Raw genomic sequence first — 19,372 nt, forward strand, 5'->3', positions numbered from 1 at the left:
TAATCTGTGCTCTGATAACCTCCCAATTGGATAACGTCAAATGTGAGGACATGCGTCCAAGATTCTGGCCTAGGGTGACCCAGCAGCCTCTTCTTATGTTATTAAGTGCCTTTCCACTGAATGTTCGGGTGTGGGCAGGATGATCTTGGTGGAGATACTAGGATGCGTTCGTATAATGAACTGTTCAAAGTGATTATCTCACTCCCACCCCATTAACTCAAGCAAGGTAAATCCAGCAGTGTCAAGGGCTTTTCTGCAGTCACAGTATAATTATGGGTATCTAGTTTCATCATTTTAATTATTTAATGCAGAATTGGCAAATGCCACTCGTGTCTGATAGTCGTTGTTGTTGTTGTTTAGTTATTTTAGTCGTGTTCGACTCTCTGTGACCCCATGCCTTGGAAACTCTCACTTCTCAAAGCTGCTCCTTTTCTATGTCCATGGAGTTTTCTTGGCAAAATACTGGAGTGGACTGCCAGTTCCTTCTCTAGGTGGATCACATTTAGTCTAAACTCTCAGCTATGACCTGTCTGTCTTGGGTGGCCCTGCACGGCATAGCTAATAGCTTCTCTGAGTTATTCAAGCCCCTTCGCCACGACAAGGCAGTGATCCATGAAGGGGGATAGTCATTATAGCCCCTTATTATTGGACACACTATCCTTTAGTTTTCAGAGCAGGCCTGGCAAGGTAGATCAACAACAGTGGCGGAGCGCAGGCGTGGCTGGCGCACATCCCGGAGGGCATAGCGTGCCACCCACAGGGGCGTGGCACGTGTCCTGGGGGCGTGGTGCACCGCCTGTGGGGGTGTGGCGCCCAGTATGCAGGGGGCAGCCGCCATGGCACCCCACCGGGATCGTGGCACCAGGGGCGGTGCACTCCCCTGCCCCCCTCTTCCTCCGCCAGTGATCAAATATGCTCTCTGTTTTAATTAAATAATTAATTAATTAATTTTTTAAAAATGTCTACCACCACCCCAATCCTTACATGTGTTATGACAGAAGATGGGAGCTGGGTAACGTGACTGATTTTCTGAGTGTTTTAAAAAATCGGACTCTTCCCATTAACAACGCTGGAGTGGTCAGTTTTGACTGTTTGTGGTAAGGTTTCTTTATTAAGCTGAACTCGGGGGTTCTGCTTGAGCGAAGGATGTCATGCATCCACTTATCCCAGAAAGCAATGAGGAGGCACTTCTGGAGCAAAACTAGACTTTTTATTGATTTGCACTTAGTGGGGTTTTCCAACTCATGTGAGGCACAAGTACTTAGTTTAAGGCAAACACTATTTACCTGAAGCACTATACAATCTGAAGCAGCACTCTTGCTTAAATCTAGTCTCAGAATAGACTTATTTCCACCTAGAATGGCTATTTGTGTTTCTACAATAGCAACAATCTCAAAGCCCCTTCTAAGACTTTTACTTTCCTCTCAGGGGATCAGATGGGGTTAACCTGCCGAGCTAACCCTAGTCTCTCTCCAAAAAAGGTCCCTATCTAAGTGATAGGCAATCCCTGTCTAACCATTTAACTATAAAGTTCTGAATTTTTTAATTGTTAGTCCTGATTGGCTGATTTTTTAAAAACACACAAATGGGACATAAATGACATCCTGCATATCCGCTTCTCCAATCTTAAATTCAGTTCTCTGCCTCAGCAATTTTGCATTTTAAAAAAATCCTCATGAAAATTATTCAGTATCTTAGGGCACATTTCTCTTAATGAATGTATTTTATATGCTTGTATGGCAAATGTAATTTTTTTTGCAAGCTATTTCTCCCAATGTGATGTCTTTTTGTGTGTTATTTCCACAAATATTTTCATTTTTATGCACAATTTCCCCCTGTATCAGCTGCAGTCTGCTTGCAGCTTAGAGAGTGTTATGTACTGACCCTGGGCCAGCAGGGGGATACTGTAGATAGTTATGCAAATAAGGGATCGAAAGTGACGTTCAGTGATTGGATAGTTTTAGAAAGTTGTTACAGTAACATTGTACTGGAGCTCTATATAAGCAGGCTGACTGAACCCTTCAGTTCAGTTCTGTCCTGGCCTGTGAATAAACAAGAGTTGTTTGAAGAATTGCTGTGTTGTCTGATATGTTCACCCACAACTTAATAGAGAGGAAGAGCAATGGCTGGGAGAGTACTTGGAACCACCTGTCTACAAGCTGTCCATGAACAAACAAATTCCCATAGTGGAAAAGCACAACTCCTTAAGTCAACAGGGAGGGAGGGAATGCATTTATTTATTTTAGCCCCAAACAAATTACTCATCCAGTTACGTAACAGCAGTTTTACCATATGTAAATGATTATGGGAGTTAGCAATTTCCACACTATAAAACATCAGTTCCAAGCAAAAGTATAACATTTCAACATGAGCTAGCATTAAAGGCTCTAGTTTCCTTAGGACCTATCCGATTCTGGGCTGCATGTACACCATATATTTAAAGTACATGACTCCCACCCCAACCCCAAATAATCCTGGGAACTGTAGTTTGTTAAGGAAGCCCATGTAGTTTTGCCATTGCCTGATGATTATTGGCTTGTGGTAACATAGAAGTTGGCATTTTCACTGGTGGCCCCCATTTTTGGTAATGCCCCATTGATGATGGCATTCCATTGGCTCCTGAGGACACACCTCTTTAAGCAAGCATTTCCCTGAACTTAACAGCAGGTTTGTTTGTTTGTTTGTTTGTTTGTTTGTTTATTAATATGCACATACAACCAAACATATACTCACTCATTTCAAAAAACTTGAGTACAAATAAATACAAAGAATACAAAAATAAATCCTACACCTATGTGACTTCCCTCCACCAGTGTACGTCATTTCTTAATCCTTAATATGCTTATTTACCTTGCAGTTTTTATCTCTCATCCTTATGAACATCAGATTTTCTTGTTTTGACTGTTTGCTTTATGGCATAGCTTAACTAAGGATGTTTTAACGCCCCAGTGGATTCTTATCGTGTATTTTAATTATATATTGATTTTTACATTTGTAAACTGTTTGGAAGCCATTTTGGTATATAGGTGGTATATTAATATATCAATTAATTAATGATAATTGAAGTTGCTGGGAGTCGTAGCTCTGTGAGGGGTAAAATGCAGATGCTTTGGGACGCTTTAAGTGCATGGTGTGTACACAGCCTTGATTTATGACAAAACAAGTTGGAGTTGAATCACATGGCTGGAACCCTCAACCAAAGCACTCCATACTGCAAGACTGTGTTGCAGATCCTACAAGTAGCAAAATATTGTAATAATAAATTTTAATAATTTTATTATTTGTACCCCAACCATCTAACTGGGCTGCCCCAGCCACTCTGTACAGCTCTCTCAGACTGTATTATTTCTGAATGCAGATGGGGGGGGGGAGCACCAGCACATAGGATACTTTAGCACAGGGGTCAGCAAACTTTTTCAGCAGGGGGCCAGTCCACTGTCCCAAATACCTTGTGGGGGGCCGGACTTTTTTTGGGGGGGGGTAATGAATGAATTCCTATGCCCCACAAATAACCCAGAGGTGCATTTAAAATAAAAGGACACATTCTACTCATGTAAAAACACGCTGATTCCCGGACCATCCGCTGGCCGGATTGAGAAGGCGATTGGGCCAGATCAAGCCCCCGGGCCTTAGTTTGCCTACCCATGCTTTAGCACATCAGGGAATAAACTTACAGTATGGCATAGCCCACTAACTTATGAAGCTACCTCCCTTCGTGAAAAGAGCTAGCTCACCCCACATTCAGAAGTGGTTCGGTCCTAGGATGCTTCTACAACAAGGTTCTGCTGATTTGCGTACCCCAGTTTAAATTGTGGATAATGCTCTTCAGGGTTTAAAGGAAAAGCAACTGCAAGGGGGATGTAAGAGGATAAGGCTAGGACCAGCTGCCTCATTAAGATAACCACAGCTGTGGACTTTCAGAAATAAGGAGCCTTCACCAGATTGCACAATTACTCCATGAAGTCACCATCCACCACATGGTATCTTTTTTGGCCAGAATTGTAGCTTGTAGGAATGAGGGTTGAAGCAAAAAATAAATAAATGACCAAATAAATATGGGCACTCAAGCAAGGACCAAGAGAACCAAGAAGGTACCAGATTTTGCACAGACAAAAACATGCACACAGAGACGTAACAAGACAGTTCTTGGTGCTTTCTCGAAAGGAGCACTTTTTCCAGCTTGCAAGCAAACATTCTCATGCTTTTGAAGACTCGCAGACCAAAGCACGATTTCTCTGTAATTATCTGCAGAGCCCTATGGCACCCCAAGCAATAATCAGCAAATGCAAAGGATGACAACTACACATGAGTAATTTGGTATATATTATTATGATACGCATTTACTTGCTGGTATAATGAGAGCCAAACAAAGGTCAGGACAACATTCTAGGTTATGGGATTTATCCAGCCAAGTCCAACTCAGAATAGACCCATTCAAATTAATAGACCTAAGCTAGTCAGGTCCATTAATTTCGACGGGTCTACTCTGAAATGTATTGGATTGAATGCAACCCTATACTGAGATTTTTCCGAACACAGAGGCTACAGCTGCTCTGTAGATGGTCTGTACATTTTAAGCCTTTAATTGGACATTTGCTGGTTGCCGCCAGGTTGATGATTGCTAGATACTGGAATGATTTGGAGGAGTGTCTGTCATGCCTTGGTAGTAAAAGTTCTGGCAGATTGCTCTAAATGAAAAACTCAAATATAAGTTAAAAATGGCAGGGGGGGGGGAGTCTACAGACAAGTAGTGGAACAGTATCTCTTTATTACATATATGAACAACAACGGACTCCCTGTAGCATACAGAATTTTTTGATCCATTTAATTCTGGACACTAGGACATTATTTTAGAGATTTTAGGACATTTTCTTTTGATCCTAACACATATCAATCAGGTAGAACATGACAGTTTTTATTCTTGGAAGAAAGGGTGTCTTTTGAGATTTTGTTGTTTCTGTTATTGTATGATGGCAATCCTTTTTGTGTGGTTTGGAGAAAATCAATAAAAACATAATTAAAAACAACACAGCTGGTTAAATGGAACTGGGTGTTTGATCCAAAGATACATTGGGATTGATTTTTAAATGCCCAATATATTTATTGGGTCCCTTTCAGACAATAACCCCCAAAACACACACACCAGTAATCTAGGGCTAGCCCCAAATCAGCATTATCTTGACCTTATGCAGTGATTGTCTAAAAAACAGATTCAATGACTTAAGTAAAACATCTGACTGCCCCCCCCCCCGAAGCAGGCTGTTGGTTTGATCCTGTATGACTCTTCTTATCTTCTCCTCTTGTCGTGGCTTATTGCTTTCTCCACCCCCCACAGCATGCAGTTCACCATTTGCAGTCAACAAGCCATAAGTATGCACAGGTCAGTCATCTTGTGGACACCCAGCTGATTTCCTGGATCTTCTTCCGCCATCGCGATCAGGCAGCCTCAGCCTCTCCACGTATCTTTTCAAAATGGAAGCCAAGAAATGTGATGCTGGCCTCAGCCCGAAGCTCCTCCCTCAAAATCCCACTGCGGTCCCTGTACTATTCACACCTGTGTCTTGACTTACACAACTCTGTGTTCTTTCAGTTGATCACTTTAATGAGCCTCCAATCTGATTTGTTTGTAGGGAGATGAGACGATGTTGCTTATTGAATGAGGACGCATGGTGATTTGTTTACAGGGAAGTTTGATGGTCATGTGTCACTGAGCAAGTGGGAAAGGGTCATAGCTCATTTGCACAGCATCTGACTTGCATGCAAAAGGTCCCGGAAGGAGGTAAATATCTGGCATCGGTTAGGTGAGGCTGGGAGAAAAAAAACTGGAAAACCTGTGCGAGTCAGTGCAGACAGTCCTGAGCAGGTTGGACCAATGGTCTACTCAGTATATGTATGCTGCTGTGTGTTATATCACACTTCGCACTGCATTTTCCCATCACAAGATACACATGTTCTTTTGGGGAAGTACCGTATTTTTTGCTCCATAGGGCGCACCTAGTTTTTAGGGGGGGAATCAAGAAAAAAAATATTATTCCCCCCCCCCCAGCCCCAAAGAGCAGCATACAGGCTGCGCAACCTCTCCCTTCCAGAGGGGTTGCGCGGGGCTATGGCACAAGCCAAGGCAGTGAGCGGGATAGATCCCTCTGGCTGTTTTGGCTTCCTCTTTAGCCCCACGCAACCTCTCCCTGCTGTGTGCGGGTATCCCTAAAGCCTCGAGAGCAAGAGGGGTCGGTGCACACCGATGCCTCTCGCTCTCCAGGCTTCAGCGAAAGCAACGCGAAGCCTCCGGAGCGGGGAGGGAGCGCTTCCTCTGCGCTTCGGAGGCTTAGTGTTACTATCGCTGAAGCCAAGGAGCCTACATTCGCTCCATAGGACGCACACACATTTCCCCTCAATTTTTGGAGGGGGAAAAGTGCGTCCTATAGAGCGAAAAACACGGTACGTTTGTTGTGCAAGACCTCGCAATCAGTAATAATTTTGCAACCTCAATTTGCCAATATGTGATTGAATCCTCTCTGAAAATAGTGACAGTCAGCCGCCAACAGCCAACAGCCGCCATAATAAACTGTTCACATTCAGTGGGACAGATTCCTTTCTCATATTTAGTAACCCTTTACAATTCAATATTATCAGTTGACCCCTCCTTCTGTATCTCCTCCAGACACTCCCCTTTCAGGCTTTAAATTTCTTTTTTTCTTTTTAAAGCAGTCTTTTGATCTTCCTTGCATTTCCTCCTCCTTTGTCTTGTTGATGGAATACATTCATGAGTCTGCTCAGCCTTTCTGGCTATAATGAATAAATCATTGACTGCTGAGGTGACCTTTTCAGATATACTTTTTGTGAACAGAGCAGATTGTTGGGTTTGGCTGGTTTCCTCCCTGCTTCCTTTTGTTCCATCACCCCTTGCAGCCTTTCATATCTGCAGTTAAAAGTATTCCTTCTCAAATAAAGCCAAACAGCCTGCCTTCCAGATATGGGTGTGGGGCCTCCATCCCACAGGCCAAATTTGGCCCGACATAGATCCCAGTTTGGCCCATTTCCTCAATTCATACCCACCTGCCCTGCAACTGGCATCACACAAGACATCAGGTGCACGGTGGTTAGAGATGCAAGTGGTTTAAGTGCATGACTGTCCCATAAGGAACTTGATAAAACAGCTGATCGCTGCTGGAAGCAGGCTTGAAGTCACCACCTATCAGCTGATAGGTGGTGATTTCAATTCCGCTAGTCAATGTAAGCCCTATGTGGTGCTTTGAAGTTCCTATGATCATCACCTGATGTTATTATGGTGGCAGGTGAGCCTATTCTGTCCTCCCCACCCCAACCCGAGAGTAGGAGAGATAAGTATCTGGCCCACTAACCAGATCTGGTTCCCCACCCTGTCTTAGATTCTAGGAATGTGAGAAAAAAATTAAAAATTTAAACCTACATCTCTCATTTTACAAGTTTTCCACTGGAGAAAAGTGGAGTTGGGAGGAAGAGAGGCTTTAAAAACTAATTTATGGAGCATTTCAAAGCCTTTAATTTCAGTGTGAGCCAAAGAGGGCCTGTTAGTGAGAAGGAATCTAGAATATTTTGACATCTGTGCCTATACACAGACTCTGTAAGATTTGTCTGTTGTCCTGCCAAGATCCTTTTTGTGTTTAAACAGACTAAAAACAACTTAATCCTTTTTAGTTTTGTTTTTAAAATAAATCCCCTTTCCTCCCCAATTAATGCCAGGGAATGAATGGTGCCTGCGTAAGAGCGACTGCCTTATTAATTTATAACTTTCCTCTTTTCAAGGCAGCAGGGAGGCGGCAGGATTTATATCCCTCAAGTTAATGCAGGGATTGCATTGATGTTTTCTGAATTGATTTATTTCCCCTGGATACATGCATCACCGTGGACCTGAAGGTCAACACGTCCTACTTCCTTCAGAATTAAGGCACGCTCCTCCATACGAAACATTCCCAACAAACATACCAGCTTGATTATACCTTTAATCAAGAAAACTATGGACATGGCAGCCGCCTCCAATGTGAGCGAGGCAACAAGTAACATATCTAGGCCATTCACAATACAGTTGAATCCCACGCAAGGCAAAAGGTGGTGTGTTGATCCATAGGGGGAAATCCTATAATCCTGTCATTTTGCATTTCTTAGTGCAGAGAGTATCAATCTGATGTGTAGAGATCTTTCCTATTCTACTTAATTCAAGAGGGTTCTGGAAGCTTCTGGGAGTTTCTCTGTGTGAAAGAAACAAGCAGAAGGGTTGTGATGTTTGGGTTATTCCTTCAGATAAGCTGAATACAGCTGGTTTAAACTGGTTCTGTTATCTCTTTCTGTCAAGATCATGCAGACTATAATAATAAGGCCAGAAGAAGCCTGAGTTTCACTCTTTCTATCGCTCTCCCTTCTGGTGTGGTGTTCTGTACATTATATGCTTAGCGTTAAGGTTTAGTCTTATTGTAAGTTATTGTAAGTTTAAGTTAAGTCTGCTGCAACTGGATTTCTTATGGACAGTGCCAATCCTGAATGTATTGGATTTGTGACCATTTATACTCATTTGCCTTCAGTAGCAGTAAAACTCTGCTGGATGAAATGCAATTGCGTCTGATCTATTTTTGGGGGAATCCTGCAACGTGTTTAAGTTTTTACTCTGCTAACTATACAGTCGTACCTCGGAAGTCAAACAGAATCCATTCCAGAAGTCCATTTGACTTCCGAAACATTTGAAAACCAGAGCACAGCTTCTGATTGGCTGCAGGAAGCTGTGGAAGCCCCGTCGGACGTTCAGCTTCCAAAAATCGTTTGAAAACTGGAATACCCACTTCCGAGTTTCGATTGTTTGGGAGCCAATTTGTTCAGGAGCTAAGGCGTTTGAGATCCAAGGTACGACTGTACATTGGAATCTGCTCTGGATCAATACTGAGTAGAATTTCAATGACAAATCCACCACTGGGCATATATTTATCAGGAGCAGCCACTTCAGAGTCTAACAAGCCTGGTGCCAGTTAAAGCCCATCTTAGTTCAGTGCCCTGTTCTCACAGTGGCCAACCACATGTTTATGGGATGCCTGAGTGCAGGGCCTGAGTGCAGCAGCACCCTCAGACTTGCAGTTCCCTGCGATGGCCCTCAGAGGCATATTCCTTACAAATATTCTTCATTGCACAAGCAGGCAGCTAGATGAAGTTTGCAAAGGGGTGGGAAGAAATGCCAGTGATAGAGTGTTGATACTTTTTTTATTCAAAGCAACTAAGAAGTAATCTCCCTTTTAATTTCAGGTATACTATTCTTGCGGCGCACAGTTCAACTTGTTGGAAAGAGGTCTTATTTTATCACCTGGTTTCCCAAACAATTACTCATCGGGAATGCACTGTATTTGGCAGTTCTTTATCCCTGCTGGAACATACCTCATGTTGGAAATTTTTGACTTCGATGTGTTTGAAAGCATCAGCGAAAATCCACATGTCTGGGGTGGTTTCCTTTCTCTTCCAAAAAACACAAACGAGGAGCTTCCCCCCACTGAGGAAAACGCAGACTTCCCCACCACCTTTCCTACTAAGGGTATAATTTTCGAAGAGTCTCACTCAAAGGATTTTTATAATCTTCATGATGATAGATTTCCAGAGGCCACCTCTCAGAAACAGGAGTCTAAGCAATTCAGGCAAACACAAGAACCCAAAGAGTTAGCAGTTACTCAGCCTAGTGAGCTGCCGTTAATGGGAGCTACCAGTGCCACTTTGCCAGGACACATTTTTGGTGGAGTACAAGGGTATCAAAACCCGAAAGACAAGATACTGTTTGCTCACCTTGCTGCCAGGGGAGGAAGCGAGGATTCAGAAGGCCCTAAACAACATTTAGGAAATGTGACTTTTGGAGAGGACATGGCCATTTCAACGGTGGCCTTGCCAACAGATGCTTCCTCCACACCACCCTCCTCAATTGATGTTTGTCCCCATGATGTCTTGTACGTCTCTGACCTCACTGCCTTCTCTTCTCGCTTCTGCGGAACAAATTCGCCGCTGAACAAGAACATGACTTTTGGGTCTTCTCTGAAGATGGTGGAAGTCATTGTGGAGCTGATCACGACCACGGATCGCGGGCGAGGCTTTGCGATGCTCTTTGAGTACAAGAATGATACAGAACTGGTTGCTGTGAGTGACTCAGACGAGGGGATAGAAAATATTATGATGCTGATGATAATAGCAGGGATAGTCTTCTTTGCACTTGTTCTTTTGTCCTCGCTCTGTATAGCTTGCAGGTAGGTGCTGCCCTTGTTGACTCATTTTTGAATCCTTAACTAGGGATGGGGAAGAAGTTCAATTCGGTTCACATTTCAAGACCTACCTGCTGCATTTGCACTTTCTGAAATAATATCTGAACAAAAGCACAGCCATCCTAAATTTGCATTGCTCTGAATTTTGTGATGCAGTTCTCCAGCTCGGTAATAATGTGTACCAAAAATTGCATATACAGTGGTACCTCAGGTTAAGTACTTAATTCGTTCCAGAGGTCCATTCTTAACCTGAAACAGTTCTTAACCTGAGGCGCGCTTTCACTAATGGGGCCTCCTGCTGCCACTGGGCCGCCGGCGCACAACTTCCGCTCACATCCCGGGGCAAAGTCCACTACCAGGAGCATCTACTTCTGGGTTAGCAGAGCTCGTTACCCGAAGCGTTCATAAGGAGGATGGTACGTAACCCGAGGTTCCGCTGTATATTAGGGGAAAGTGTGCATAAAATGCATGTATTAGTGGTAATAACATACAAAGTTCACTATATTTGGGGAAATTGCTTGTAAATGTGTATATTACTCAGCATGGATACAAAAATGTGGTCATTAGGATACATTTGCACTAACAAGCTGACAATTTTTTAAAAAGATGTTTTAAAAATGCAAATTGCTGCAGAAATGTGGAGAACTGAATTTAAGATTGGAAAAATGAGAAACAGAGAACTGAAACTGAGAGATTTGTCGATCCCTACCCTTAAATTTCATTTAAGAATTACCGCTCTCATCAGAGGGATGCCTTCCAATGAGGGATGCCAGCAGATAAGAATATTACTAAGCCATGTCTGATTGCTTCGTTAAATTAATAAATTAAAAACATTTTAATTGCTTTAAAAGGTACCCCAGACTAATGGGGCAGTAGAGTTCTTCTTAATTAAAAAACAAGTGCTTATATTAAACAAAAACCACCTGCACGTACTATCTTTGAAGAGACGTTAAAGAGAGAATACCTCTTCAGAGACGATGCATAGTGAACTATGCCTATTGTCTAAAAACAAAAAAAAGTATACTCTTTTTCCCCCCTGTAGACCCTTTTCTTTCCTTGTAGGCAAATTTGTGCAGATTTTATTGATTTAATAAATTGACTGAAATTCATACGATTAATTTAGTCTTTCCTTCATTGAGGGACAGCTCCAAATGTCATCTTTGTGTCTGGTTGCACAGCCTGCAAAGACGGAATAATTTGCAACCAAGTGATTTTTGCCGTATATCAGTCATGGATGTCATAGAGCATTTATTTATTCTTCCTACATTTTTATTCTATCTTTTATCTAAGGAGCTCAAGGTGGCATACATACTACTCTCCCTCGCCATTTTATCCTCACAAAAACCCTCTGAGATAGGTTAGGCGGAGAGCGAGTGACTGGCCCAAGGTCTTCCAGTGAGCTCCATGATCAAGTCGGGATTCGAACCCTGGTCTCCCAGGTCCTAGTCCAACACTGTAACCACGATGCCACGCTGGCTATCTTAATCTGGATCCAACCTTACGTCCTTTGCACCAGGCTCCAGTTGGTGAATCTCTTCTACAAGGCTGGTAAAGTGAATTAGCCACTTCAGGAGGCAAATGCCAAGGGATGGAGAAGCAGGCAGAACCATGTGAGCCATGTGGCTTGCTCAGCAACCCCTAAACTAGCATGCTCTCTGAGGTGCGGTGGAGGACCCTGTCCCATGGCTGGTGTTGAAAAAAAAGAGATGGCTACAGTTTGGGCCACCTTTTATACAGTTGTGCCTTGGATGTCAAATGCCTTGACTCCAGAACAAATCAGCTCCCGAACGATCGAAACCTGGAAGTGAGTGTTCTGGTTTTTGGAAGCCGCAGCTTCCGTGGCTTCCAATTGGCTGCAGGACGCTCCTGCAGCCAATCGGAAGCCGTATCTTGGTTTTTGAACGGTTCTAGGTGTCGGACGCATTCTGCTTGAAAACCAAGGTACGACTGTACAGTGGACCCTCTGGATATGAAATTAATTCGCTCCGGGGGTCCATGTGCACCCTGAAAATTTCGTAAGAAGAGGCGCTGCTTCTGCGCATGCACACAGTGCAATAGAGTGCTTCTGCGCATGTGCGAGGTGTGCAAAATGCTTTTGCGCATGCGTACGTGGCAAACCCCGGAAGTATACACTTCGAGCTTGCTGCGTTCGCAGCCTGAAAGTTACGTTACCCGAAGGTAACATAACCTGAGGGCCCACTGTACAGTGGTACCTTGGGTTACATACGCTTCAGGTTACATACGCTTCAGGTTACAGACTCCACTAACCCAGAAATAGTACCTCGGGTTAAGAACTTTGCTTCAGGATGAGAACAGAAATCATGCTCCAGCGGCACGGTGGCAGCAGGAGCCCCATTAGCTAAAGTAGTGCTTCAGGTTAAGAATGGACCTCCGGAATGAATTAAGTACTTAACCCGAAGTACCACTGTATATGGAATTGGGAAGGTGCCATTTTGCTTTTTTTGCCTCAGGGTAGCCAAATGTCTTGGGCTGGACCTGGAAAAAAAACCCCAAAGTAAACACTCGGCAAGCCCCAGACCACTGCTGTAGGGTGTCTGAGCACGGAGGGGAAAGTGCTGTAACATAAACACTAATTATTAGTCTCTGTTACTGAAAACTGACTCTAGGCCCGCAGCGTTCAACCTCGGCTCTTCTCTAGCTCAACATCCCAAATTAGCTGACGACCGTTTCTGGAGTAAAAGCGTGCACAAAAGAAGCGAATAACCTGTTTTCTGAACGTGCCCTGCTTTCTTCTTCTCCTCACCGTGTCCTGTCCTTGGGAGAACCAGAACTTGGCTACCCCTCGCCTCATCTCTCCTATTCTTTTTTATCGTTACCATCCCTATTATTACTGCTTTTAATCTGCTGGTTGCTGGCTAAAAGTAGCAGCTCCCCACCTCTGCAGGCAGCCCGAAAGGCGCAGGCCAAATCTAGCACCCTGGCACTATTCTAATTGAGTGTGTGTGTGTGTGTGTGTGTATCTGTATCTGTGTGTGTCTGCTGTAGACACTCATTCCCTTCAGCTCTCTGGGAAACTCCAAGATTTTGCCACACTGTTGTCTTTGTTTAGTAGTTGGGGAAAGGAATGAAAGCCTCAGTTGTTGGTTGGCCAATAATTCTAATTACTTTTGGCCATGAGGCCAGGCCTGGGTTAGCAGCGAGGCTGTTTTTCACCCCTCTTCTTTCCCAAGCCCCCAAGAACAAGAGGCTCGTCCACCTTATTTAATTTGAATGAGCTTGTTATTCCCTCTCGGCTCCTTGCAGGCAACCCTGAAGGCTGCCACACCTCCTCTGTTTTTAAACTTAACCCAAAAAGAGGAGCGCGGTAAGGCTGTATTCCTTAGAGCCCAAGCTGGCCTCACTCTTTGGGGTTGTGGAGCTCACTTGACCAGTTAAGAGCCAATGACTGTCTGTATCTTTCGTGGCCGACAACTTGTGTATCCCTGTACCCAGAACGTGTGTGTGTGTATTTGGGAATCAAGTACCAAAAAGAGTCCCTTTCACCATTGTCAACCATCTTGGACCCTACGATCAGCAAGTGAGGCCTTTTTGGTGCTGCCACCACTGGGGGGGGGGCGGATTCATGGTTGCCATTAACCTGTGACGGGGCCTTCTCAGTGGTGGCTCCCCATTTGTGGAATGCCCTCCCTGGTGAGGAGCTTACCTGCCCCTCATTACTGACTTTCAGAAGGAATTTTAAAACATTCCTGTTTTAATGGCTGAACCTGGCAGCCCTGTCTGAGGTAATGTTTTAAGCATGCTTTTGCTATTGCACTGTTCATGGGTTTGCTGCTTTGGGCTCCTTTGGGAGGAAGGATGGGATATCAATTGAATAAATAAATGTGTGTTTGTGTGTGTGTGCATAGTTATTTCCATGAGTAAGACAACTACTACTACTCAGTGCTCCACCCCCCCTAAAAATGTTTAGGGGTACTCTCATTTTCCTACTCATATTGAAATACTGCCTCTCAATGAGGCCAAATTTAGATTCACCAAATGTTTAGGGGTATGCGTACCCCTGTGCCTCCCCCCCCCCAGAAAAAAGCACTTCTACTACCACTACTGCTCAGTGATAACTATAATATGTCCAGATGCTACAAACAGTGCAGAATTCAGCTGTGAGAATGTTGACTGAAGCAGGTACTAAAGAAGGTAAAGGGACCCCTGACCATTAGGTCCAGTTGTGACCGACTCTGGGGTTGCAGCGCTCATCTTGCTCTATAGGCCGAGGGAGCCGGCGTACAGCTTCTGGGTCATGTGGCCAGCATGACTAAACTGCTTCTGGCGAACCAGAGCAGCATACAGAAACACCATTTACCTTCCCGCCGGAGTGGTACCTATTTATCTACTTGCACTTTTACATGCTTTTGAACTGCTAGGTAGGCAGGAGCAGGGACCGAGCAACGGGAGCTCACCCCGTCGCGGGGATTTGAACTGCCAACCTTCTGATCGGCAAGTCCTAGGCTCTGTGGTTTAACCCACAGTGCCACCCGTGTCCCTTAAGCAGGTACTAGGAATCCCCTAATACTGACTCGGAAAGATCTTCATTAGCTGCCTGTTCATTTCCAGGCTGAATTTTATGTGCTGGTGTTGACCTATAAATCAAAGCTGGCACTTTTACGAATGTCACCTAACACTGTTCCATACTTGCTAGGAATTGACCCTTCAGTGTGACAGCACCTAAACTTTGGAACTCCCTGCCCCTTGATATTAAGCAGGTTCCTTCACTGTACTACCCTCAGCGCTTGCTAAAAATTATTATTATTATTATTTAAGCAAGCATATCCAGACGTATGAATACAACATTCATTTTAAAATGTAATTTTATTTCAGTGTGTGTGTGTGTGTGTGTGTGTGTGTGTGTGTGTGTGTATCTATATAGATATATATTTTTATTAATGTTAATTTTAATCTGAAAATTTTAGCCTAACTTGTTTTTAATGCTGGTTTTTATCAGTAATTTTAATGTATGTTGTATCTAAACTTGCTTGGAAGTTTTGATATTTAAGTGGTACATAAGTTCTGTTAAATAAAAACAGGTAAAATGACTTGGAGCACGGGTATCTAAATTAACAAATCTCAGTGTGTCAGCCAGCCCAGGTCCTTAGATCAGTGTGAAAGGCCCTTCTCATAATCCCATCACCAAGGGAAACACAGCAGGGGGTTGCACAGGATCTTCGGTTATAGTACCACCATTACTGAAATCATTACCCCAGAAGTACACCAAGTGTTGACATTTTTGATGCAAGGTTAAAGCATATCTGTTTGCCTGTGTATTATTATTATTATTATTATTATTAATCACCCACCCTTCACCCTAAGATCCCAGGGTGAGTTACAACATTAAAACACAATATTAAAAACTATTTTAAACAAGTTACCATTACAAAAATAAGGTGTATTCTGAAAAATAGACACGTGTTGAAAGCCAGGGTAAAGAGATGCATCTTCAGCATTCTCCGGAAGCTGTACAATGAAGCTGCCAGATGAAGCTCCCTCCCCTGTGGGGAGGGAGTTCCACAGCTTAGGGGCTGCCACCAAGAAGGCCTTCTCCTGGGCTGCCACTCTCTGCGCCTCTGAGGTTGGAGGAACTACCAAGAAAGCACCCTCTGCTGATCTTAGCACCCAATAATGTTTCTAGGGAAGGAGCCAGGTCTTTCAGATATTTATTCATGACATATTAATTTGTTGCTGTATTTGGGCATTGTATTTTACTTCTGGGAATGTAATGTGCAATTTTCCCCACTTCAAAAATGGAACACCACTGTGGGCAGCCTGAATTTTTGGCTGTCTTTCTTCCTAGAAAGAGTTGCAGGATCTTTTTCAAGCATGAGGGCCACATCCCTGTCTGAGCAGTCTTCTGAGAGCCACATGCCAGTGGAGGGCGGGACCAGATGCAAAAGTTGGTGGAGCAATCCATATACAGTAGGCTAGCTTATACAAACATACACTTCTCTCTATGCTCCACCTATACAAACAAGAAATATTATCAGAGTTCAAGGTCGTATTCCAGTCCAGCGAAAAGCAGAGCCTGTGGTGGGTTGTGGCCTGGGGAGAGTTCTAAGGCCAGATAGAGAACCCCTGTGTCAAAGGTTCCCATCTCCTGCTCTAGTAGATGATGCTGAACTTCCAGCTGCAAGGGCTGCTGAAATGTGCATAAATGTGACGTTTCCTCTTGCCTCTTTCCCCCTCCCTCCCCTGCTCCCCCCACCCCACCCATTCAGGAAGAAATTGTGTCCCAAAAGGAGTTCTTTGGATGCACACAGTGACCAAGAGGTTAGTGCTAATAGTTTGTGGTCTTGCTGGTTTGTGCAGGTTCTTGGTTTTTCCCTCTCTTTGATTCTTGTTGTTGTCTCCCTGAAGACAACAACAACAACAACAACAACAACAACAACAACAACAACAACAACAACAACAATTAATTTATCATTTATACCCCGCCCATCTGGCTGAGTTTCCCCAGCCACTCTGGGCGGCTCCCAATCAAGTATTAAAAACAAGACAGCATTAAATATTAAAAACTTCCCTGAACAGGGCTGCATTCAGATGTCTTTTAAAGATAGGATAGCTACCGTATTTTTCGCTCTATAAGACGCACCAGACCACAAGAAGCACCTAGTTTTTGGAAGAGGAAAACAAGAAAAAAAAATATTCTGAATCTCAGAAGCCAGAACAGCAAGAGGGATCGCTGCACAGTGAAAGCAGCGATCCCTCTTGCTGTTCTGGCTTCTGGGATAGCAGCGCAGCCTGTATTCGCTCCATAAGATGCACACACATTTCCCCTTCCTTTTTAGGAGGGAAAAAGTGAGTCTTATAGAGCAAAAAATACGGTACTTATTTCCTTCACATCTGAAGGGTGTTCCACAGGGTGGGTTCCACTTCCAAGAAGGCCATCTGCTTGGTTCCCTGTAACCTTACTTCTCACAATGAGGGAACCGCCAGAAGGCCCTCGGCGCTGGATCTCAGTGTCCGGCTGAATGATGGGGGTGGAGACGCTCCTTCAGGTATACAGGACCAAGGCCGTTTAGGGCTTTAAAGGTCAGCACCAACACTTTGAATTGTGCTCGGAAACGTACTGGGAGCCAATGCAGATCTCTCAGATGTTGACTTAGGAATGTTTTGAGTTGTAGAATGGGATCCAGAATGCCGCTGTTGATATCAATGAGCTGCAGCTGGTGATGCCGAGTCAAGAGAATGAAAACAACAACCACTCTGTTGACGGGAATGGAGCAGGTAAGCAGGCAAATGTATAAGGTTTGCCACGGTACTCTGTACAGAACAGTACTGCTGCAAAACCAGCAACACCCTGATGGTATTAAACTATAAATAATAATAAGACATATTGGTGTTTTCTGTAGTCACTTCCTACGATGGCAGCATGGAGTGCTCTCCTCGGCAAACAGACCAGGATATACCTTCTTCAGTGTCAGCGGTGACTACTGAGTCTGGAAGCGACGAGGTGTTTATTATTTCAGCCAGCCCTGGAGCTGGTGGCTTAAGTTTCACCTCCTACAGAATACAGGTAGAGAAACCCTTGTGTGTTTTCAGTGAGACATTTTCAGTGAATGAGATCTTGGGCTGTGTTTTTAAGCATTTTTTCCCCTTCCAGTTGTCTCAAGGTTTGATTCACATGTGCATGTTCAGCCAGTAGTTCTCAGATGTTTCAAAAGCCAGGACACACCTATAACCTCAAAATGCAAGCTGGGACCCACCTAACAATGGTTAGCTACAACTTGCAACCTTCAAATTTTGTTAGACTACATTATCCCTACTCATTTGCCATACTGATGGGATATGGGACTCCAGCAACATTTTTGGGGCCACAGAGTTAGCCACCATTAAATTATTTTGTTCTAACAAAAGGCAGCACATATTTTAAACCTGTGCTAGCTACCTACACACACAACACACACACACTCTATAGGTGTAGCCATCTTGGTGCCCTCCAGATGTTGTAGACTACAATTCCCATTATTCCTGATCATTGGCCTTGCTGGCTAGGATTGATGTGGGTTGTAGTACAAAACATCTGGTGGGCAATGTCTGCACAAATACATTGACCAAGAGAAAGGACACAGATTTAAATGAAATTCTTTGAGCTTTTTGTCATCCAGGAAAATACTGAAATAAATTCTCCAAATTTCCTGGTGGTAGAATTGTGACTATAGTCTACTGCCTAGGATAGGAACATGCTTCTTATCCTAAATCACGTCAGAACTTAGCAAATAAGTACTTGTTTTCCACTTAGTTGCTGTCGTTCTTTTCTTTTCTGGATGTTACGCCTGTGTTTATGGGGGTGTGAAATTTTGAACTTTGACAGTAAAAAAAGATCCCAGGATCACCCTCACTTGAAATGCCTGTCTAGACAATGTGAACCCGTAAGCGGATTTGAGGGGGGGGGGAGAAAGATTATCTAAATCCTTTTACTGAGAAGCAACTGTTGGTCAAGAGTGGCTCCAGGATTCCTAGGGAGTGTGAGTCTGAGCTCTGATCATGGCAGGAGCCCAACGCTTCATGGATGAAAATAGGGACATGCTTCTAATTCCACTGTACTCATAGCCAGAGTCAGCACCCAGCTGCCTTCTGTTACATTTTTTGGGGTTGTGTTTTCATACCACCTTTCTGCGTAACATTCAGTGGCAGCTGGATCAAGCCGCCATTTTAATTTCCCACAATGCCTCCAGTGAAAAATGGTGGTTAGGGCAGCCCCATGGTATTGCTTGGGCACTGCTGCTCTCTGATGCTGTTGTCTACACCAGGTAACCCCCCCCCCCCAGCAGTATCCACTAACAGAGGAAGGGGCTCACCAATGGAGCATAGGGTGGTTGGATGTCTTTCTTTATAGAGGTCAGTCATCTATTTTTACAGCTGTCCATGATTTACCATTTCTAATAAACAGAAAATAAGAGCTGTCTCTAGTAACTAAAGGTGGGATCTAACTAAATGCTATTTAGAACAGACCCGTTGAGATTATTGAACCCAAGTTAGCAATGTCCATCAATTTCAATGTGTCTATTCTGAGTAGGACTAGCATTGGATACAACCCATTCTTGGCCGCTTAATGGATTGCCAAAAAAAGGGGGACAAAATATTTGCATAACCTTTGCTCA

The 19,372-nt window shown here is 43.8% G+C and overlaps 1 protein-coding gene across 6 annotated transcripts in view; it reads left to right on the top strand.

The window, feature by feature from the left end:
* Positions 1–19,372, top strand: part of LOC310833963 (uncharacterized protein) — a 45,618-nt gene that overhangs the window by 19,571 nt on the left and 6,675 nt on the right. For 5 of the 6 annotated variants that reach the window (XM_083717186.1, XM_083717187.1, XM_083717184.1 and 2 more), the window contains exons 2-5: positions 9,268–10,247; positions 16,487–16,538; positions 17,393–17,495; positions 17,621–17,784. In XM_083717186.1, coding sequence (XP_083573312.1) covers positions 9,355–10,247; positions 16,487–16,538; positions 17,393–17,495; positions 17,621–17,784 — 1,212 coding nt within the window. In that variant the 5' untranslated portion in view covers positions 9,268–9,354. Of the gene's footprint in view, positions 1–7,863; positions 8,089–9,267; positions 10,248–16,486; positions 16,539–17,392; positions 17,496–17,620; positions 17,785–19,372 lie in introns of those variants that run through there. The other variant, XM_083717189.1, reaches the window with a different exon arrangement.

Source organism: Podarcis gaigeae (assembly GCF_964106915.1).
Source record: "Podarcis gaigeae genome assembly, chromosome: 16".
Classification (NCBI taxonomy): domain Eukaryota; kingdom Metazoa; phylum Chordata; class Lepidosauria; order Squamata; family Lacertidae; genus Podarcis; species Podarcis gaigeae.